At 59.1% G+C, this 22,129-nt stretch overlaps 5 protein-coding genes across 5 annotated transcripts; 2 read left to right on the top strand and 3 right to left on the bottom strand.

Annotated features, from left to right (window-relative positions):
* Positions 1-1,198: 1,198 nt before the first annotated feature.
* On the top strand, positions 1,199-3,573 carry PLICBS_010339 (uncharacterized protein; the record flags this gene model as incomplete). Its single annotated transcript, XM_018326556.2, has 2 exons — positions 1,199-1,656; positions 1,710-3,573. The coding sequence occupies 2 exons, from the start codon at positions 1,199-1,201 to the stop codon at positions 3,571-3,573; spliced, it is 2,322 nt and encodes a 773-aa protein (XP_018174876.2).
* A 923-nt stretch (positions 3,574-4,496) lies between these two features.
* PLICBS_010338 (uncharacterized protein) lies at positions 4,497-8,313 on the top strand (the record flags this gene model as incomplete). The annotated part of the gene is made up of 4 exons (XM_065601919.1): positions 4,497-4,930; positions 4,987-6,824; positions 6,895-6,989; positions 7,255-8,313. The coding sequence occupies 4 exons, from the start codon at positions 4,497-4,499 to the stop codon at positions 8,311-8,313; spliced, it is 3,426 nt and encodes a 1,141-aa protein (XP_065457991.1).
* A 1,375-nt stretch (positions 8,314-9,688) lies between these two features.
* Positions 9,689-11,194, bottom strand: PLICBS_010337 (uncharacterized protein; the record flags this gene model as incomplete). Its single annotated transcript, XM_018326558.2, has 3 exons — positions 9,689-10,403; positions 10,464-10,694; positions 11,109-11,194. 3 exons carry the CDS (start codon positions 11,192-11,194, stop codon positions 9,689-9,691), a joined length of 1,032 nt encoding a protein of 343 aa, XP_018174878.2.
* A 1,381-nt stretch (positions 11,195-12,575) lies between these two features.
* Positions 12,576-14,652, bottom strand: PLICBS_010336 (uncharacterized protein; the record flags this gene model as incomplete). Its single annotated transcript, XM_018326559.1, has 3 exons — positions 12,576-14,283; positions 14,366-14,462; positions 14,532-14,652. The coding sequence occupies 3 exons, from the start codon at positions 14,650-14,652 to the stop codon at positions 12,576-12,578; spliced, it is 1,926 nt and encodes a 641-aa protein (XP_018174879.1).
* A 4,121-nt stretch (positions 14,653-18,773) lies between these two features.
* Positions 18,774-21,862, bottom strand: PLICBS_010335 (tetrahydrofolate synthase; the record flags this gene model as incomplete). Its single annotated transcript, XM_018326561.2, has 5 exons — positions 18,774-18,882; positions 18,930-21,457; positions 21,520-21,557; positions 21,637-21,657; positions 21,739-21,862. The coding sequence occupies 5 exons, from the start codon at positions 21,860-21,862 to the stop codon at positions 18,774-18,776; spliced, it is 2,820 nt and encodes a 939-aa protein (XP_018174881.1).
* Positions 21,863-22,129: the final 267 nt, after the last annotated feature.

Raw genomic sequence — 22,129 nt, 5'->3', positions numbered from 1 at the left:
CGCCATCTTCCGCGGAGTCCACACGTCTTGCGGTCACCGTTTCATTTCGTGGTGCGCTTCCTGCACTGTCGCTGGAATATCCGTTCGAGACGATCGCCGCTGTGCCGCCGGGCGCGTGTGCGAGCGTGCTTGTTCAGTAAGAAAGACGGGCCGTCGATGTTGTACAAACCAAGCCAGCGTCGTCCGTTGTTCCTCTTCAGCTTGCTTTTCACCTCGCCTCGCGTCACCTCGATTGACTCCTCGTGCGACCCAAGACGAACCCTCGCTCCTTCCTCCATTCTCTCTTTCCTCTTCCCACCATTCACCGCCCTCCTCCACGTCAGCTCGCTCCGCAAAGTCAGGCAGGTGCTACCAAGAGTACCTATCTGTACCTATACTTATACCAAGTATATTGCCTTATCTATCAAAACTTCAAAGTTACCTTTCCCTTGCCTACATTTTAGTACTTTGACCCCAGCTCGTTGCATTAGGTAGCAGGAAAGCCCAGCCACGCCAGAGCGACCGCCAGGGCTCATTTCTCGCTTTCATCGTCAGTCAGGGGCCCGATCGCTTCTCACTTTGTCCTTGCTCCCACCCGTTCAATACCTTAAACAACTCGAGTCGCATCCTTTTGTAATCCTAAAATCGCCCTTGGGTCAGCAACCCTTGCCGGCAACATCTCTTTCCGAGTCCGAGGGTTTTAGTGCCTTGCTCAACACCGCAGGCACGTGGACGTCGCAGCAAGACATTCGACACCACGGCTTCAAGTTCACACGCCGGCGTGAGACCTCGCCTCGACTGCTTCCGCACCCTCCCGCTCTCCCGATTACCTCTTTGCGTGCCTCAGGTCCCTGGGCGACCATCTCCCTCCTTCTTCTACCCAGTCTCTACTTCGCGCTTGAACAGGTCACCGCGCTTCACCGCGCTTCGAGAGTGACGGCAGTCCCGTTCCTTTCGGCGCGCTAAGATTGGTCCCGTCTCTGCCCGGGTAAGTTGCCTTCGACGTCCACGTTTGCGTCTTTGTTACTCGCCGAACCGTAACACATGTTTGTTTCACCTTGTTTGGTCCGCTTGCCATGCCTCGCTTATTATCGACCACGCCACTGACTTCAAGTCGTACATCTACCAGTCACCACTCCCTAGCCATTGAGAACAGATTTTGATGACGGCTGCCACTGTCGCATGACTCCGGACAGCCCTTCAACGCACTGTTGCAGGGATGGAGCGAGCGATTTCGCTGCTAGGTCGTTCGAGCTCTCGCACCTCGGAGCATCTCAGGGATGAACCTCTGTTGCCCTCCTCAGAGAAGCCCGCCTTACGTCGCCCGCCAATCAGTTCCTTCTTAGGTTATTGCCTCTACCGGCGAGTCGTCATCTGGACAATTTTGAGCTTGGCTCTCGTCTCCATTGCTCTCCTCCATGCCTCCGATGTGCCCGTCCCGGACGTTGTGGAATACGGCAAATCCAAGTTTTCTCCAGGCCGGCCCGAGGCCGGCGGAACCACTGTAGTGGTGACGTCCGAGGGCGATGAGGCTCATGGCGACGGCCAGGATGATGGAAACGACGGGGTTAGACCCGATCACCAAAACGGGGACGAGGAGGAATTGACCGACGACGAGAAGGACCAAAGGGAATTCGAACAGGCTGTAAAAAATATGCCATGGCTCCTTTTCAAGCAGTCCGTCACCCGCTTCAGCTCAGGTCTTCAAGCTGCTAACTCTCGGTTCACAGCCTCGATGGATATTTTCACGGGCTCAAAGCACTGGTTCGCAAGCCGAACCACATTCCCGAATATCCAAATAAGACGGCTTACGCGCCATTTCCGAACCCGCCCATCAGTGCCCACGAACGCATGCCGCGGCCGTACGATCCATATCAGGACATACACCGCGCCAAAACTTGCTATCTCGATGAGGAGAACCGCATTTCTCCACCTGATATATATGCCTACGACGGCTTGCCGCAGCACATGCCAGACCCTGCCCTCGGATCGTATGATCTTTTCGGAATCAGAGATGATGTTTGCTTTGACCGTTTTGGTCGTTACGGTCCATACGGCCTCGGCTACGACAAGTTACAGGGAGGAACTGGTGTGGGCACCGAGACGGAGAGTAGCGGAAGCGACGCGATTTGGGCGGAAACCGGGCAGATCAACTACAACCAAGTCGACTGGGGCAAGGCGCAAAAGACATGTTCCGAGGCAAACCGCCACAGACTGCTTGAGGTTGACGAGCAGACAGAGGAACTCCCTTGGTCACAGGAAGACCGCGCCGGCAAGAAGGGTCGCATTGCCGTGGTTGTTCGCTGCTACCAGGGCTTCAAGTGGACTGAGGCGGTAATACTCAATTTCCGTGCCATGGTGACTGAGCTTTCTCTCAAGTCAGGAGGAGAGTATACAGTTCACCTCTTGCTCCACGTTCGCGACGAAAACCTGCCTGTCTGGGCCGATGATGTCACCGCACAGCGACTCCTGGACAGCGAGATACCTGCAGAGTTTCACAGCATGGTGACATTTTGGAGCGAAATGCAGATGAAGCTCTTCTACCCAGGAAACTTCGACGACGCCATTGACAATCCGAGCAATACTGGGGTACATGGAGTGTATCGGAGTGCGCACCTGCCCCTGCAAGTCTTTGCAATGAAGAACCCCGAATACGAATACTTTTGGAACTGGGAGATGGACATGCGTGTGATGGGAAACTACTACGAGATTCTGGACAGGATCGGCCGTTGGGCTGATGACCAGCCGCGAGAGCTTTTGTGGGAGCGCAATGAGCGCTACTACATTCCCGAGTTCCACGGGTCGTGGGATAGCTTCACACAACAGGTGCGCCTAGACTCCCAGAGTTCCGGAAGGGAGCCAATCCTTGGCCCAGTCATGTTCGATGGGCGTCAGCCCCTCAGACAGGAACAATGGGGTGCCCCGATGCTTCCCGAGTCATGTTCCGATGGCTATCACGGGGAGCAGTGCGGCGTGGGCGAGGGCGCAGATCTCGTTACGTTGAACCCAATATTCGATATCGACGGGTCCGGGTGGGTATTTGCAAACGACGTGACGGGCTATGGCCAACCTGACTCGTCACCTGTACCGCGGAGGTGCAGCATCGTGACGGCCGCCCGCCTCAGCCGGAGGCTGCTGCTGTCGATGCATGAGGAAGTTTGGCGTTACCGCCACACCATGTTTTCCGAGATGTTTCCTGCTACTGTAGCGCTGCATCACGGCCTCAAGGCCGTGTACGCCCCGCACCCAGTTTATCTGGACCGTGCATGGCAACCTCTTGGATCGTCCATCGCGGCAGCTTTCAATGGTGGCGAGAACAATTCGACGTCCGGGAGGCATTCCCCCTTCGATCTGGAGAACGAGCATATTCACAAGGGCGCAAGCTGGTACTATCACAGCGAGTTCCCTGGCCTCTTGTGGAGACGATGGCTGGGCTACGCTCAACTGGATGGCCGCGGCCAGTATGGCGGCAGGGGAGGGGAGGGCACAACTCGAGGAGGCAATGAGGAGGAAAGCCTTGAGAGCAGTAGTGGACGGCTCTGCTTGCGCAGCATGCTTCTTCACCCCATCAAGCACGAGTTGCCGACGGACTGAGGAAGGGTTTTAGACATTTGTGGCGGGCATTTGCTTGCTTTCTTTTGCCATTGAAATGTTGCATGGTCATGTTGGCAACCGCGTGGGAAGCGGCGAGGCCGGCTGCTCGAAGCTTAGGCGACTTGTCAAGGCATCTGGCGTTTTGCTGTTCGAAGCATGAATAGATACCGTATGTTGACCCTAAGTAAGCGACTTCGAGAGTGGCATCGAGCTGAAACTAGAAGTTCGCCTGACGTTAATATTTACATTCCTTTATTGCTCCCATTAGTGACTAAGATGCTCCATTGCGCCGCATTAAGTTGTCTGGTAGAAGAGGAGACGGCGACCTCCAGATCTGCGAACTCTGTCTATGCTCGCCCGAGGGCCCCTCCACCATCAAGACAACAAAGCCGCCCGAGTGTCATACACCTCACCGGCAGCAATTTGCCTGTACTCGCTTTCTGGAGTAATCGCGGCAGCATGGGCAAGCGTTCATCTGGCTTCTGGTTGTGCTACTTGACAGCCTACGGTCGTATGGCTGAGGGTCTTTCGTCGACGCCTAGCACGACTCGTTCTCACCCCGGAGCCGTCACCTTGAGTCGCCGTGCATCTCAGCAAGGGTTTTGTCTTGTCGCGTCCTATAATCCACCTCGTCTTTGACCCTCTTCTCAGCCTCTATGCTGTGCCTTGTTTCATGGAAACAGGCATTTTCGCCAAACGACAGGCCCAGCGAGAATTGGCGCCGTGGCTGAGTCGGAGGCGGGATGATTCGCCCAACCCTGCATGCAGGAAGGCAGCATGGGTGCCATCTGCAAAGTGCAGCGATGCAGAAGCACAGCCTCATCTTTCTGCCTGGCCACCGCGGTTACTAGACGATGCCTTTCCCAAACCTCCATCTGCCATCGGCCTGATCGCGCGGCTTGTCGAGGTGAAAAAGTGTCAAAATGGATCCTTTGACGGCGTTTTCCGTCTTCTGCAACATCATCACTACCGTGGAAGCGGCCGTCAAGACGGGGAAAGAGCTGAAGCAGCTGTACGATGCGACGAGCGGGCTCACTGGCAATCACGAGCGCGTCGAGCGCAGCGCAGCACAGCTGAGGAAGATTGCGGGCGAACTGGACACCGCCCGCCGCACGCTTCCTTCGGGCTCTCAGCAACAGCCGCTCTTTGTCGACATCGCAAAGGAGTGCAAAGACGTTACCGACAAGATTGACGCCATTCTGGTGGAGTGCCGAGTCGACGACCGTGGGCCGAAGTTGGTCGCCGTCTTCAAAGCTGCCGTTCGTACTCGAAGGAGAAGGTCGGAGCTTGACAGGCTGCTCTCAGAGATGGAATCAGCAGCCAAAAGACTGGAGCTTTCGATAGCAGTAGCCAGTCAGTACGTCGCCCCAAAGCGGAAGCGTCTTAGACACTCGTCGAACTAACGTCGCGCAGGGCCGATCTAGAAACGCTCAAGGACCAAGTTTACAAATGCGGCGTGCAGCAGTCTGAGCTGATCGAAAGGTTGTCGTCCATCAGCAACGATCTTACAACGCAAAAGGACCTACTAGCCAATGTACAGCGGCTGGCCGCGGCATTTGACGAAGGGCAAACGTCCATCCGCCACGCAGCGATCCTGAAAGCTCTCCGACCCTCGGTCCTGGACGCTCGTGAGGACGTCATCAAGCACCATCACCCGCGAACCTTTGGTTGGATTTTGAACCTACACGATGATGGAGAGTCATGTCGGGACAGCGGTTCTGACGATGGCAGGGAGTCGTCTCGGGACAGCGATTCTGACGATGGCAGAGAGTCGTCTCGGGACAGCGATTCTGACGGTGGCGGAATCTGGACAACGCCCATCGACGATCGCATGCCTGATGTCGGCTTTGTTAAGTGGCTGACGGAAGGATGCGGCGTGTACCATGTCGCCGGGAAGCCGGGCTCAGGAAAGTCCACGCTCATGAAGTTTCTCGCAAATGAGCCCGTCGTGCGTTCCCACCTCGAGAAATGGGCCGCTTCTGCGGGCAAGAAGCTCGTTCTGGCCAAGTTCTTCTTCTGGAAGTACGGCTCGGATGACCAAAGGTCCGTCCGCGGCCTGCTCCGCGGCCTACTTTACGGCATGTCGAGGGACAGCCCCTGCCTCACAAAGGCGCTGTTTCCCCAGCTCTGGGGAGATGTGAAAAGCTGGCGGCTCCCAGAAGCGCGCGAGTTGACCCTCAACAGTTCGGATATCGCCGCCGCGTTCGATAAGCTGCGCACCGATGAGGGCATCCGCCAACAGTTTCGCGTCTGTCTATTCATCGATGGCCTGGACGAGTTCGATGGGAAGGATATGAGTTACTCGAGCCTTGCCAAGCAAGTGAGGACCTGGACGGATAGCCCCGAAAGCGGAAGCTTTATCAAAGTCTGTGTGTCAAGTAGAGAGGAGCATCCGATCATGAGCGCATTCCCAGCGCCCCAGCGGATTCACCTGCAAGATCTGACGAGGAAAGACATCTCGTCCCTGGTCAGGAGCACCCTCGAGGGCTGTGAACCCTTCCTGGCGCTGCATAAGGACGATCAAGTCGCCACCGAGAACCTGGTGGTTTCCATCGTCGATGATGCTCAGGGTGTCTTCCTCTGGGTGGTCCTCCTGCTTAATCTTCTCGAGGATGAGCTCTATTCGGGCATCAGTTCCATCTCTGCTTTACAGAACATTGTTCGGTCGGCCCCGAAGGAGCTCGAAGAGTTTCTCGGTCAAATCCTGGAGTCGATCCCTAACCATCACCAGCACGGCGCCTATTTCGTCTTGTCGATGGCTATCCGCATGATGGGCCATCATCTCAGCGAGAAGGGCTCATTCGACAAGGCGGAGCAGGCTATTCATGAGGAAGATTTTCGACGTCCCGCCGGACAATTCATGTACGCGTGGCAACCCAGTCTCCCCATCTACGGAGTCGGAAAAGTGCTGGGCGAGTTCGAGAAGAGAAATCACTCGTTCGATACGTGGTCATGGCCGACGTGGGTGACGACACAGGAGTACATGGATGAAGCACGAAAAGCTGCAGGAAAGATCACAAGCTGGTGTAGGGGGTTATTGGACGTGCCCGACCCACGTCCGCTGAGGGCAGATCCTTTACCCTGGCTCACTGTCGAATTTGCCCACAGGTCGATCCCAGAGTTTCTCGCAGCCGCGATGCCCACCCATGCCCACAAATTTGGTTTCGATGACGAGGACGTTGCTCGAGCCATCCTGGCCGTGACAATTGTTGAGACACTGTCCACAGACGAATTGTGCAAGAACACCGAAGGTACGCGACTACTCAAGCTCACTGAACACGTCCTTGCTTTGCTCCGGCTGCGGCAAATCCCCGAACACAGTCGTACCCTTCAGCTGCTGGGTCGTCTTGATGTGGCGAGATCTGAGGCCCGTCGCCGACTTCTCAGCGGCCATCATGGGACCCCTTTCCATCCTGGTAATTCGGAAATGCCCAACGCGAATCCATCAACGATGAAATGGGGCGACCAGAATTTGCTGCATTTTTCTCCCGAGGGTATTATGGATGTCCTCGCAAGGGATGACATTACAGAGGCACAACGCTCGAAGAATGCAGAACGTGATTTGTCCTCCGGCTTGGCGACCCTGATGCAATCCGTAAGACTCCGGACCTCGATCCCGAGACAAGATTTGCTCGTCAGACAGACGAACAAGATTGGCTAACGTTTAGACTTTCCTATCAGGCATCTCAGGCTGGCTTATTCGAATACGCGCAGTGGAAGCTGAGCCGAGATCCTGAATTCAAGAGGAACCCGAAAGAGCTCTTCGTCGGCCTGCACGGGCTATGGTGGTCAAGCTTCTTGGGGCAATGGTCTCATTCCCACAGCTCTCTTCTCCGCATACTCTTGGCCGCCAGCAGCCAAAACGGCCTTCGATTTCCCGAGAGCCATAGGGAGACTGCGGAAGGCTTGATCTTGATGACGGCGCATTGCGATATTGCGTGGCCCCAAAGACTCGCCCGCAGACTGGGAGCCGGGCATGTGGACGTGCATCGTCCGGAGCATCACAAAGTGGTTTGGTTTTGGCCTCCTATGCTGTCGAAGCTTCTGATCTTCTTCATCCGGTGCGTGGGCGCGCCAGCCCGAACGTTCTTGTGGGAGGCCATCGAGATCTGGCTTGAACATGGCGCCGCGCCTCCGCTGGACATACAACACGGCCGGCCCAGCCATGAGGAATTGGTAGCTCAGCGAAGAGAGTGGAAAGCAACACGAGCAGTGTCGACAGCAAAGCAAGCAGAGCGGAAAGCAAAGCGCGCTGCGCTGCACCTAAACCCCACACTGTCTGATGGCGAAGTCGGCGATGAATGGGACACGTTTGGCCTGTTAGGCTCCGACGAGCATTGGACATTGCCAGGCGAGTACATTATTTCTCGGCTACCCATAATCCAGAGCAGCACGACTGGCATGGCCGTCGACATTCTAGATCTGCAGATCTATATCAACTACTTCCAGGGGGCCCCCCTCGGCAGACTCGTGCCACATTTGGAGACGACTGGTTACATCACCTTTGCGGATCTGGTCCGCTACCACAATCCACCAAACGCCAAGGCTCTTCTTGGCTATATCGACCGGAGCCAGGTTTTGCTAGAGGAGAATGCCTCGTTAAATGGCGATCGAGTGTTCACGCCTGACGTGATCAACGTGGCCCGAATTGAGGCCTCCAAAAGGCATGTGGGCAAGCGGCAAAGGGAAGAGTTGGCGCGGGATAGGGCCGATGGCCTTGCATGCGCTGATTCGCCATGAAAGCCATATTCCCAGCCTCCAAGATCAGACTCCACCCCTCTCAGAACCCCCTGGAGGCTTTTGTGGCGACTGCCCCTTGCGGCTGGAGCCTTTCCTTGCCTCGGGAGCTTTCCAAGGCGAGAGCACGTTCTTATAATGCTCACTACATCAGCGCGCCTCCTCGGGCCATTGCGATCATCGCGACAAGCTTGACTCTGACAAAAGTCGGGGTATGAGTCGGCAACTCAAGGGCGAGCGGCCGAAAACGACGTTTCTCGCCGGCCAGTATTTAGATGGGGCGGAAAAGCCTGCAACATCAAGAATCAATCCCATACTAAAGAAACAAAAGTGTAAGCGCCTTTGCTTGAATGTACCGAACACCTTGGTAACTTAGTAGTCCCCACGTCCCGTTGTATATGTAGCAGTGGCACTCGGAGAGAACTGGCACCACAATAGATAGGTTGAACAGAATCGGGTTGAGCTGGGCCATGCGTGTGTTCCAGACTGAGCAGCCGTCGAGAGACAAGCGCATGGACTTCAAGCAGCACCGCCTCGATTTCCAGGGTATCCGAGTTAGGCCATGTCTGACAACAATACCACACGAGACACGCGACGGAGGCTTCAAACAGTAAAGTGCATATATTCCCATCGTTCACTCATGGCCTTGCCCGGTTCTCCCCCTTGCTAACCGACCTCGCCCTCTCTACGAAATATTGCCCGCCCCTTACCCCGAGGGTCTTTTAAACACGCAGCAGCCACCGTGAACCCCAAACGACCCAATAACGACAGCCCCAGATAAGCCATGACCTGCCTTCGGCCGCGCAAAGCAAATAAACCAAAAAAAGAACACTACACTTGCGGTCACAAGCCAAGTACAAACATGGAAGTGCAACTCGAAACAGGAAGTGGATGGCAAAAAGGGCATGGAGCGTGCAGAAATGTCATGTACAGTACCCAACGCGGCCAATTAGTCCATTGACATCTCGACAGGCCGAGACCCGACTCTGAGGCAACGTAAAGCCATGCCCGACGAGACCGGATCGCGGCGTCGAGAGAGGCAAGGCAGACCGGCCAAGGCATCAAGGCCATCCAAGCGAAGACACAGATTGGTATCGAAGCCACGCCGCGACGCCGTCAACGCCATGAACGCCACCTGGGCCACGCGAGAACAAGGCGCGTGTCCCCAAGAAGAGAAAAGCATAGCAGCTCCGTGCATGAGCGGCATTTGTCATGCCCAACATAGCCTTGGAAGAGCGCCGGACTTTGGCGTCTGCCGCCAGACGAAGCTATGTGGATGTAGAGACGGCCTCGCAGCATAGCCCCGTGATCCCTGGTAAACTGGCCCGGCGACAGAGACAGAGACACACGAGGATTCGCCGCGAAGCATGTTGTCGCTTTACTTTCTCAGCACCGCGTCGTAGATGCTGACGATGCCGGTGACGGCAGTGCCGGTAAGGACACCCTTGTACCCGCCGTAGACAGCCGTGTTGAGGCGCTCAATCGACGTCTCGTTAAGAAGGCCACCAAAAGTGACGCCCTGGGCGTACACGACGTACGACACAAGTGCCTTGACGATGCTGAACGTCAGGGGGTCGACGACGTTCTCGGGCTGATGCGCCTTGGAGCGGGTTCGCGGGCCGGGGGTGCTGGAGGCGCTCAGGTTGAAGAAGTAGCCAAAGAGGCTGGGCAGAACGACGCTTGTGAAGGCCCAGGTCAAGGCCGGAGACCAGAAGCTCGCCGTCAGGAGCAGGAACATGTCGGGCAGGTAGACTGGGTAATCTGGGGTGCCCAGCAGGCCGACGGCGGGCACGGTAAAGGCATAACGGTTGGCGAGGATCTCGGGACGGATGAAGTACAGCTCAAAGGCCGAGACGCAGAACAGAACGCTGGTGACGGTGCTAAGGGTCTCGCGCGTAGCTTGCGACGCCTCAGTGATGCCGCTCTCCTGGTAAATGGAGGAGACGCGCTTCCGCATGGCGACAGTGGACCTGTCGACGGCGTTGGCGACGTCGGCGGGGGTCGCGGGCAGGGGAATGCGCGCGGCGACCTGGGACAGGCTGCGCGCGGGCGTGCGCGCGACAGCAGAGGAAGAAGCGGAGCGGCGATCGTCGCTGCGGCAAGAGTAGCTTGTTAGTGGAGGCAAGGGGCGGCCGGAAACACGCGATGCTTACTCGGACGTCAGCTCTTCGGCGACCTTGGTAACTCGTCGCTTGGCAACCTTGAGCGCCTTCTCGGCCTCATCCTTCAGAGACTCGCGTTCCTTCTTAACGGGGGAGCCAAGCGCCTTGGAGCGCGAGTTGAAGTAGCCCTGCAGATCGGGACGGTTGGAGAAGCGCGTCGTGTGCTCAGCGATGAACTCGTCGAGTGCGGACTCGAGATCGCTCTTCTTGAGGCTCTCGTAGCTAAACGCGACAAGTCAGTGATTGGTTGTTGGGGCGCAAGGATCCGGTTGCGCGCGCGACGGCGAGGATCGACGCGACACCAAGTGCGGAGCTTTGGTGTTGACGATGTTGTTGCGCGCGCCTCCACGAGGCGCGACGTGCGCTTGCCGATGCATCGTGGTAAAAATGAAGAAGGCCTTCCTGCGCTTGAGCTGCATCGCTTGTCTTGCGGCGCGCAGTCGCGCAGCTGGCGTTGGCGCACGGGTAGGCGTTGTTGGCGTGTCGAGGAACGAGAGTCGCATTACGCGACGGTGACGCGCATCGACGCCCCGATGCGCCCCCGGGTGGACTCGACGACGGCGACGGCGCGGCGCAACTCGATCGCAACGACGGAAAGACGAAATAGAAATACAGAAAAATGGAAATGTCACATACTTCTTCAAGCCGACATTATCGGCGAGCTCAACGAGGTCGCTCTTGCGCTGGGCCTTGAGCCAGCTGTTTGTCGACGTGGCGGACATGGCGGTAAGTGAGAATGCGCTTCAAGCAGGCGGATGACAATAATGGAGCTTCGACTGCAGGCCTCTGAGGTGGTGCAGACGGCAAAAAAAGGTCTTGTGCGCGCCTTGGAGGGGGGCTGGTCTCGATGATGTTCCCTTTTGTGGAGGAGGATCGCGAGATGCCAACGGTGATGATATTGAGAGCACGCAAACAGCAAGGTTGGCTTTGATGGGTGGACGGGGGGTGGTGGTGGTGGTGGGATGCGGGAAGTGTCTTGTTTATGTTTTGATCTGGGTGGCTGGCGGGGGGAGAAAGGCGACGATGGCAGTGGGCGCGGGTGCGGGCGAAGGCAGCCCAGACCTACCCAGTAGCTCGCCGCCGCCGACGATGAGCGCGGGAGGGTGCTTGCTGGTGCTGCCGCTGCCGCTGTGGGCAGCCCGCCTGGTAGGTGGGGTCGGGTCCCGGGGGTGGGCAGCCTTGCCTGGTGCTGCTGGTGCTGCTGGAGCAGGTGCAGCAGTGCCCGGTGCTCCTGCTGCTTTGGCTTCGGTTCTTGTCATCATCATCGGGCGGTGGCAGTGGTGGCTCCTGCCCCGTGCCCATTTTTTCTGGGCAGCTGCCGACCGGAAAAAGCGAGTGGCTGGGGAAGGAAGCTCCCAAGGCTCCTTCTTCTGGCACCACCCGAAGCGTCCCCCCCAGCGGTGGGGCGGACGAGGAAGGAGCCTTGGACGACTGGATGACTGGCAGCCAAAATTCAGCGCCGGCACGTTGCGGTGGCACCACGGCAACACGATTCGATTTTCTGTCGCCCTCGCCGCTGAGGTGGTGGAACCCCTCCCTCTTCACCAGGTCTCATCTCCTTTGAGCCAGGCTAACTTGATGCGATGCGGGCGAGGCGGGATGCCCATCGTTGCCCATCCCCAACGCGCTGACCAGATTGGCTCCGTCGAGTCGACGCGAACGGCCGACGATGACGACGGGAAATCAACACGCCCACACACGCCCATACAGTCCTGGACACGGCGCTTGCTTTGCTTGCTTGCTTGCTTGCTTGCAACGCGTGCTGACTGCCCGCGCGCGTTGTTGGGCTGAGCTGAGAGCAGCTGTGCTCAAGCAGCATGGCGTGGCCCCCTTGGTGCTGGCTCCCCGTCCCGAGGGTGATCAGACAAAGTAGGCAAAGTGAGGGAGGTGACAGACACATGCCAGCGGGCAAATTGTGTAAACCAGCCCGGATAAACAACAGCTTGCGAGAACGACGGGCCGCCAACTTTCAAGTATGCAGGTCATATGCGTGTGCACGTACAGCTCTTTCGTAATACAGTTCCATCATCCCCTTGCGTCGTCCGGCACGGACTCTCTCTCTCTCTCTGCGGCCCAGTGTCTGTCTCCCCCCAATGGCTTCCCTCACTCGTCCACCCAGTCGACGAAGCGCTCGTTGCCCCTCCTCACCAGCCTCAGCGGCACGTGGTGCTCGCCGTGCAAGGTGAGCGTAATCACGCTGTACGCCTGCATCACGGTCCAGCGGCTCTTGTCCTGCGCCCGCCGGTACAGGCTCGCCAGCTCGTCGCGGCTCATGGCCCGCACCTCGTCCTCGCTGGCCCACTCGTCGACGGCCAGCTCCATGCTGTACTCGCGGAAGATGACCGCCAGCATGGCCGTGATCTCGGCCTGGGCCGTCCGCCGCCCCAGGCACGACCGCGACCCGTCGCTGAAGGGCACGTACGCGCCCCGGACCGGCCGGAACAGCTGCGCGTTGGTGTCGGGTCCCGCGTAGCCGCCGTACTGCTCCGCGTCGGCGCCCGCCATGTCCTCGACGCCGCTCGCCCCGAGCCCCGACTTCTGGAACCACCGCTCCGGCTGGAAGTCGCGCAGGTCGTTGCAGTCGCGCCGGATCTTGCTCTCCCCGTGCGGCCAGTACCGCGGGTTCAGGTGCACGCCCGAGCTGACGATGGCGATGCCCGTGCCCTTGGGGAGCACGTACTCGCGCCCGTCCATGGTGATGGGCTGGTCCGCCAGCCGGGACACCTCCTTGGGGAGCTCGACGGCCGGGGGCAGGATGCGCAGCGTCTCGTACATGCACGCCCCGATCATGCTCGCCGTCATGCCGTTTATCTTGGAGTCAAAGTCCCAGGTGCTGGGGTCCGAGTCGCCGAACAGCTCGTCAATGTCCCTCTGAAGCTTGCGCTGCACCGACGGGTTCGTCGCCAGCTGCACCATCAGGAAGTGCATGCTTCCGCCAGACGTCTCATGCCCCGCCGCGAACATGATGAAGGCGTTGCCAATAATCTCTTGCCGGCTCAGAACCGGGAGGTTCGTCGCCTTGTTGCCGCTGTCGTTGCTCCTCTTGGCGGCGTCGGCTTCATAAGCGCACCGCACAAGAGAGCCCATGAGGTCCATGCCCTCAGGCTGGGTGCCGCGCCGCGCTTCGTCTATCTTGTCGTCCATCAGCTCTTCCATGTACTTGGTGTAGTCGTCGTATGCGATGGCAGCCTCCTTGGTCCGTTCGGAAGGCCAGGCCTTGAGAATCCACTTTGGCGTCAGCAGCAGCAACAGCATGTTGTGCATGACGCTCAACATGGTGTCGACGAAGCTCATGTTGTGCCCTTCAGGCGCTTGCAGCGACGCGTACTTGACCTGCTTGGGGTCCATGTTCGCCGGCACCGTCTGCCCAGGCCAGAGCAGCCGCAGCCCGAAGCCCACGTAACCAATGATGTGAAGCGCCATGCGCAAGGCATCGCGCTCGACGGTGCGCAGGACCTCGCTGCTGGTCTCGGACGGGCCGATCCAGCCGCGGAGCATGCCCTGCGTCTGGACAATGGCCTCGCGGAAGACGAGGGCGGCGTTGCGCTCGCTAAACGACGCGGACGTGACCTTGCGGTGCAGCCGCCACGCCTGGCCCTCGGTGGTGATGACGTTTTCGCCAAACTGGCGCAGGATGCTGTAGCGCGCCGCCCACTTGGGGAACTGCTCCTTTTTCGTGACAATGTGCGTGATCATCTCGGCGTTGGCCACGTACAGGAGGCGCGAGCGGGGGGACACGACGAGGAAGGCCTCGCCGTGGCGCTCAAACAGCTTCCAGCCTGACCAGTAGATGTTGTCGGGAGTCATGATTCTACAAGGGCCATCTCGTCAGCTTTGTCCACATATGAGTCTCGAGGATGTTGGAGCGTCCTGCGGGAGGGGAGATTTCGTACTCGAGCCATTCCTCCCACCAGCTCTCGGGGAGAAGCCTGACGAGGCGAGACCATAGGGGGAACAGCACGCGCCAGTGCTGCGCGAGCGGGTTGCAAGCTTTTGGACAGCTGTTAGCAAAGACTTGACGGGCTCAACAAGTAGACTCAACGGCGGGAGTGAACTTACGAACGACGACGTAGTTGAAGCCACTTCGCTTGGCCTCCGAGATGCTGTGCCGTAGGCGTGACACGTAAAAGTAGGCCCAGTAGACGAGGCTGGCCCCAAAGAGAAGCGAAAGCGTCCCCATCGCGAACGTTATCGATGACCCCTGGCCAGGTCGGTCACCGGATTCGAACAGTCCCCAGTAATTCACCGGCGTGAAGATTCAGGAACTCGACCCTCGCTTAGAGGGAACTTTGCCGGTGCTGTTGAGGTTTGCTGGCCCTCAGACCACCACTTCCCATCAGACACTTGAATAGATGGCGCGATGGCCGTGATAATGCGATTCACACACAGGCACAGAGGTCACGAATATGGCGGCAGACCAGACGAAAGCCCCGTGTGAGAGTTATGCTGCCGCTGCCAACGGGAGCCTGTGTGTCTGTCCACACACACGACAGGCAAGAAGAGAAGAAGGAGGAGGAGAAGGGCAACGGGGACTGGTGAGAAAGGAACAAATCCGAGAAGGAGGAGGAGGAGGAGGAGCACGGACGGGGAAAGGGAGAGAAAAAAAGTTGCAGATCCGGCAACTGCCAGTTGTTTGTTCAACGGCCCGGTGAGTGAGTGAGTGCGTGAGTGGAAGAGAGACGGGGGGGGTGTCGACCATGCAAATACGACCGCCGCCGCCGCCGCCGAGCCAGACGAACACCCGGGCCTGTGCGTGATGACGGCCCGTCCATTAGTACAGTACGTGGCACCGTCATGAATGATTTTATTCTAGTATACGTGTGTGTGTGTGTGTGTGTGTGTGTGTGTGTGTGTGCAGCGAGCTGTGGCACGGGAAGCCTATTCTTCTTATCCCCCCCCAGCGCCGCCCCGTTCCCTCCCATATCCACGTCCTGGCGGCGATGGGCGCCGCCGCGTCGTATCCTCTCTTCTTCCCTTCTCACCGTAGGTGGTAGTGTGCCGCTGCCTACCTCGCCCGTTGGTGGCGGTCGTGGTCCTCGCGCCACGCGCGCAACTACAAGGGGGGCGGGCGTTCGGGGGCTTGTGGGCGGCGATGGGAGGTAGAGATGGATGGATGGGATGGGGATGGCCGGGGGTGGCATGGGATGGGAGCGGAGAAAACGGCGATCCCGCGCGTGTGTATACTACAGTGGTACAGTAGGTGTTTTCTGGATTCCAAAGCAGCGGGGCGGCGACGGCGGCCTCGTCTGGGAAGGTGAAACGAGGAGTTTGTGGTGTCGAATGCGTCTGTGTCTGTATGAGGGTGAGTGGCTGTCCGCGTGCCGGGATTCTTTGTTGGTCGTCGTCGCGGAACGGCGGAGCACGGCCGTCAGCGCCCGCCGGGTCAGATGCCGCGTCGGCAGTGCTCACATGCGCCGCTTCCTGTCGTACCCATCATTACCAAAGTTCCAGATACTGTACTGTAGCAGATCGCCTTAAGTTGCGGAGCAATACAGGCAGGTGTCATTTCTCGCGGTCTTCTGGTGTTGCTTAGACGGCGCCCCGAGGCAATCGCCACGGCCTGGGTGTGTGGCGGCAGCTACAAGGGAACAGACAGTGGGCGCAGGGCTGGGGGCTCTAGGTAACGAGGAATTAAGAATCCTCATCAGCATTGACCGAACCGACCCAACAACGGGCGACGCAGCCCTGCGAGCATTGGCGCTGGACCAAGCTCCCCCTGCTTGGCGTATTTCTCGACGCCTCCCCGCTGCACACAATGCAGCAAGCAGCCCTGCTCAGGACGAGAGAATGCTACTGTACGTACGTACAGCAGTGTAGTACAAGTGCGAGGCATACGTGCATACATGCAACGAGCGCAGTCTCTGTTACAGTAAATAAGGTATGACGAGCCGCAGAGGTGCAGCATCTGGTACAATACCTACCCCCTACCTGCCTACCGTCGCGGACGGAGATTTCCGTGCCGTCGCCCGGTGTCGTGGATATAGTGCTTCGTAACGAGAGCCGGCACAGCGGTGCACGGCTCGGAAGCATCGAGGATTTCCGATGTTCCCAAGGTTCTTGCCCCGTCGTCAATGACAATGCCGTGGTTGGTCGCCCCTACTCCTCCCCAGGGAATGTATCTGTACCGTACATACTTCGTACAAAAGAGTTGGTCGTAAGTTCGTAACATCTCGTGCGCATCGCTGACTCTGCCGCATCGCCGCCGTGATACCCTCGAGGTCCCCCTCCAGCGTGCGTGTAAGACACGCCTTCCATTGTTCTTCGGCGCCCGAGCCACGGCGCCGCCCCAGCTCACAACCCAGATCTACATTTCCAGAACGGTAAAAGTGATACAGCTCAGTACCGCACAGCGTCAATGCGTACGTCGGCGTCGTCTGCCCTGCCCTGCCAAGGCGCCAGCGTCTGTGCAGAAGCCCTCGTGGTTGCATCCCGCCGTCTCGTCATCTCGAACGTTGTTGGAGCCGTGGAGGGGGCCTGCTCGGCTCTGGCGGCGGGCGGCCGGGGCTGGTCGCCCGCCCGCCCGCCAATGGACGACGGACGGACAACCCCCTTCTTTCTCCCGTGGGCCGTCATAATCGCGCCTCGTTTTTGCATTGTTCCTTATCCCATCCCCACTCTCCTTGAAAATTAAAGTGCCGAGGCGTGCTCTCCAAGTTACAGAACTATAGGTAGGTGCTTGACTCTACTGCAATCACTGCTCCCTCTGTCGCTTTCCTGAGCTAGTACACAGCCGTGTTTGACCGTGAAGGCGAGAAAAGGGCGAATTCATGGCTGGACCACTCTGGAGCGTTTCCCTGGTGACTTACATACTACACTTACATCCGTACACTGTTGCGGCGCATCGTGTGCCGCCGCCGGGTGCGTTACAGTGCATACATGTCCATGGAGACTGCGCAGAATAGGGCCAACGGCGTGTCTATTGCAACCGATTACTGAAGAAGAATTTACAGTATCAAGATAAGTACTACAGCAAAAGACGAGGCGAGAGTGTTGGTGCTTGGTAGTCCGTGCCTCACACCGCATGGCGGTGGCTCAACCGCAGACAACGACGCATCCACCACCCAACACCATTCGGCTCGTCGTCCGCCACGCGCGACGCTACGGCCGCCTCGTCGATTCCAGCGCCCGCATTGTTCTTGTCAGGGTGGGCTCCATGGTGCACTGCGCGTGTTCTTCCGCATCGTTGAATATACGTAGTATACAGTACAGTACTGTACCGTCCTGCATATTCTGCGGACAGGACGCTCCCGGGCTGTTACTCGGGCCCTTGATTCCGTCCGGCCCGGCACCCTCACCACACCCTCTTCGCCCTCGTCTCTCCTGCCTCGCCCACCTCGCCCTGTCTGTACTGTAACTCCGCACGCGCGACCCCGGCATCGAGCCCGCTTGGGTCCCCTCCCCCATCCCTGCCATGACCAAACCAAAGTCTGGATGGCTGGCAGCCTGCCTGGTAGGACATGCAAAGGCGGCAGTCGGCCGCCCGGTCTCTGCTATTCCATGCCGTCGCCGTGTCGTGCTACGTTGTGTTGCGTGACTCCCCGCCCATGCGCGTGTGTCTGCGGGCAAGCAAAGCAGGGGGGGCTCGTCGTCGAGATCCGTCACACATCGCTCACCCGCACGGCCGCCCGCCCAGCCAGCCACCGAGGCTCGCTTCTTACCCCATGCAGAGGCCCTGCCGAGATGGTCATCCGGTTATTCTTCCCGCCCGTCTATCGAAGGGGCAAGCCTCATGCGGCGCGAGTGCAGCGGCTCGCCTACCGCACGCGCTGCAGACCCTTCGCTTCGACAGCGACATCTGCTGCGCTTATTAGCTGCCTTACAGCCGATGTTGAAACAGAGCCAGCCCGCCTCACTCAAGGGCGCACCCCCGGCAGCCATCGTCCAGACTCGGCAGCTTGATCCGCAGTCCATCTGGCGCCATCTACGGGCACGTCATCTGATCGACAGCAACAAGGAGTCGAACACAATGGCATTCGGTTGTGGTAACAATGTCGAAGATGACCAGGGGTGAGGCACATGGGGGCCCTGTCGCCATGATCCAAAAAACGACGTCTTTGCGTCTACTTCATGCCTCGTACGTCTGTGCTACGAAGTCTGTCAACTGACCAACCCACGCCCTCCGTTTCACGCCATGTGTTGAATTCCATGAACCCCGACATTTCCCTGTCTTCCGGCGGCCATGCCACGTTGAGTTGAAAGGCAAAAAACCAAAAGGCTGCTCTACGCGCAAAATTATGCATATTAACGGGCTCGCACGGCCCGTGCCCAGACAAAGGGCGGACCATGAGAGGAACATGGCCTCTAGAACAGACCATCAATCTCGCCCGTCTCAGTGTCGACGTCGACATTGAGGTAGCCCGGCGCCGTAGGAAGGCCGGGAATCGTCTGGATATCAGCAGCAAGCGCGTACCTGCACATGTTAGCGACGTTGTGCGTCCAGGACAAAGCATGACTCACAGATAACCCGCACCGGCGGCCATGCGCACGTCCCGGATGGGAATCGTGAAGCCGGTGGGAGCACCCTTCAGGTCCGGGTCGTGGGACAGCGAGTACTGCGTCTTGGCGATGCAGATGGGCAGGTTGCCGTAGCCCTGCCTCGTGTATGTGTCCACCTTCTTCTGTGCCAGCTCGCTGAACTCGACTGCGGCGGCGCCATACATCTTCTTGCCAATGGCCTCGATGCGTTCCTGCACGGAGCCGTCCAGTCCGTACGTCAGGCTTAGGGCCTTGGGCTTCTCAGAGGCCGCGATGACGCCCTGCGCCAGGTCGACGGCTCCGACGCCGCCCTGAGCCCAGTGGTCTGCCAGGATAGCGTCCTCGGCGCCTGCGGCCAAGGCCTCCTCGCGCACAACGGCGATTTCGGCATCCGTGTCGGTCGCAAACTTGTTGATGGCGACGACGACGGGAACACCGAACGACTTGGCGTTGGCAATGTGCTTCTTCAAGTTGACGCAGCCTGCACGCAGAATGTCCACATTCTCCTCCTTGTAGACCGGGTTGAGCGGGGCGCCGGGCGCAATCGGCGGGCCGCCGCCGTGCACCTTCAAGGCTCGGACAGTCGCAACGACGACCACCACGTCGGGCACCAGCCCAGAAGTGCGGCACTTGATGTTGAAGAACCGCTCACCGCCCATGGTAAAGTCGAAACCGGCCTCGGTCACGACGAAACCAGCCGTGCTGTTGTGGTCCTCGTCGGGCTCCGTTCCTGCGAGCTTGAGCGCCAGCTTGTCGGCGATGATGGAGCTCTGGCCAATGCTGATATTGGCAAACGGCCCGGCGTGGACAAACACCGGTGTTCCCTCGAGCGTCTGCATGAGGTTCGGCTTGATGGCATCCTTCATGAGCGCCGTCAGGGCGCCGCCTGCACCGATGTCGTCGCACGTCACCGGGTCGCCACTGCGCGACGTGGCGACAACCATGCGGCCCAGGCGCTCACGCATGTCCGCAAGGCTGGTGCTGAGGGCGAGAATGGCCATGCACTCGCTAGCAACGGAAATATCAAAGCCGGTCTCGCGGCTCTGGCCCTTCTCCGTGGGCGCCGTGCCGACGGTGACGCCCCGGAGGTGGCGGTCGTTGACATCCAGCACACGTCGCCAGGTGATGGTCTCGGGGTCAATGTCGAGACGAGCAAAGCGGTGGATCTCGTCCTCGGTGAGCTCGTCGGGGATGGTCTTGTCAATGCCGAGCTTCTTCAGGCGGCGGAACATGACCGGGGCGAATCTGCGCACGCCGTTCTTGGCAGGAACCAATCGCCTGTACAGCGGGCCGTCCTTTTGCGTGTTCTCGTGGAACATACGCGTCTCAATCGCCGCAGCAAGAAGATTGTTCGCCGCCGTAATGGCATGGATGTCACCCGTGAGGTGCAGGTTGAACTCATCCATGGGGATGACCTGACTGTAACCTCCGCCGGCAGCACCACCCTTGATGCCAAAGGTCGGGCCCTGACTGGGCTGGCGCACGTTGGCAAAGGTCAGGCGGCCAACGTGGGCACCCAGTGCCTGTGCAAGTCCCATGGTGGTGGTCGACTTGCCCTCGCCAAGGGGCGTAGGGGTAATACCTGTGACGACCACGTAGCGTCCATCCCTGCGGTGCTCCAGTCGCTTGAGCAGGTTCAGGTCGACCTTGGCCTTGTAGGCCCCGTAGGGCTCCAGCTCGTGGGGCGCAATGCCGACCTCGGCAGCGATGCGGGTGATTTGCTTGGGCGTCTGAGCTCGGGAGATTGCAATGTCTGACGGGACAGGTCTCTCGAGCTTCAGGGGAAGAGGAATAGTCTTGCGGAGTTTCTCGTTCTGGAAGAAGAGGGTCGTGGCCTCAACAACGTTCTCGAGAAGCATAGCCACGGTCATGGGACCAACGCCGCCCGGGACGGGGGTAATGACCGAGGCGACCTGGGAGGCAGACTCGAAGTCGACATCACCGACCAGGCGGTATCCAGTCTTCTTGCTGGCATCCGGGACAAAGTTGGTGCCGACATCGATGACCACAGCACCCTCCTTTAGCCACTCGCCCTTGACAAACTGCGGCTGTCCGATGGCAGCAATGACAATGTCGGCGCTCTTGAGGTAGGACTCCAACGCGGCCGTCTTGGAGTGGCAGACGGTGACGGTGCAGTCGGCGTTGCGGAGCAGGTAGCTCACGGGGCTGCCGACAATGTTGCTGCGGCCGAGAACGACGGCCGACTTGCCGGCCAGGGGAATACCAGCCTCGCGGAGGAGGTGCATGACACCCTTGGGCGTGCAAGGGGTGAAGATGGGGTTGCCGCCACGCTTGGCCAGCTCACCAATGTTATTGGTGCCGAAGCCATCGACATCCTTTTCGTCGGCGACGGCCGAGGTGACGTTGTACTCGGAGATGTGGCTCGGCAGGGGGAGCTGGACGAGGATGCCGTTGACCGTGGGATCGTTGTTCAGGCGGCGGAGCTGGTCCAGCAGCTCGGGCTCAGTGATCTCGGCGGGGTAGTGCAGCAGCTCACACGCAACACCAGCCTGTCAGTAGCGTAAGCGTTGAACCAGAAAGCATGACAAGGTTTGTTGTCATGTAGTCGTACCTCTTCAGCGGCCTTGAGCTTCATGCGAACATACGTGGCTGTGGATTAGTTAGCACGCCAGCGCGCAGCCGCGGCATCGAGGGTCACGATGCGGGGGCGGGGTATGACAGGACGCACAGGAGTCAGAGCGGTCGCCCACTGTCGCAGCATTCAGTCAGCTCAATTGGCCTGCAAGGCACCGAGATCCGGCTCGCCGGTCTCGCGAGGGATGAAACGCACCTTGGATGATCTTGAGGCATGGCTTGTAGCGCGGGTTGAGCTTCTGCTTCTCAACAATCTCGGCGCCGATGCGCTCGCGGATGCTCTTGGCGATGGCAGTGCCATCGAGCCGGCGGGCAACCATGGCGGGCGGGGTCGTGGTGAAGAGTCTGCGGCCGTGGCAGAAGCTGCAGAAAGAAGAGGTCTGGAAGGCGAGAGAGGCAGCGGATCCCAGGCGCGCTGAGCGGCGTGACAGCGTCAGGAGAGATGGGGAAGCCGTCGTCGTCCGATATTTGCGAAAACGGGTCGGAGAAAAAGATGGTGACAGCTGGACTGGTTGGGCGGCGGCGGCAGCGGCAGTGGCAGCGGCTTGCAGCGCTTCGGGGCTGAGGGCCCTGCGGATCGCCCTGCG

This window comes from Purpureocillium lilacinum (assembly GCF_023168085.1).
Source record: "Purpureocillium lilacinum CBS 284.36 DNA, scaffold_8, whole genome shotgun sequence".
NCBI classification, from domain to species: domain Eukaryota; kingdom Fungi; phylum Ascomycota; class Sordariomycetes; order Hypocreales; family Ophiocordycipitaceae; genus Purpureocillium; species Purpureocillium lilacinum.
This window is presented reverse-complemented; position numbering and strand designations above follow the sequence as displayed.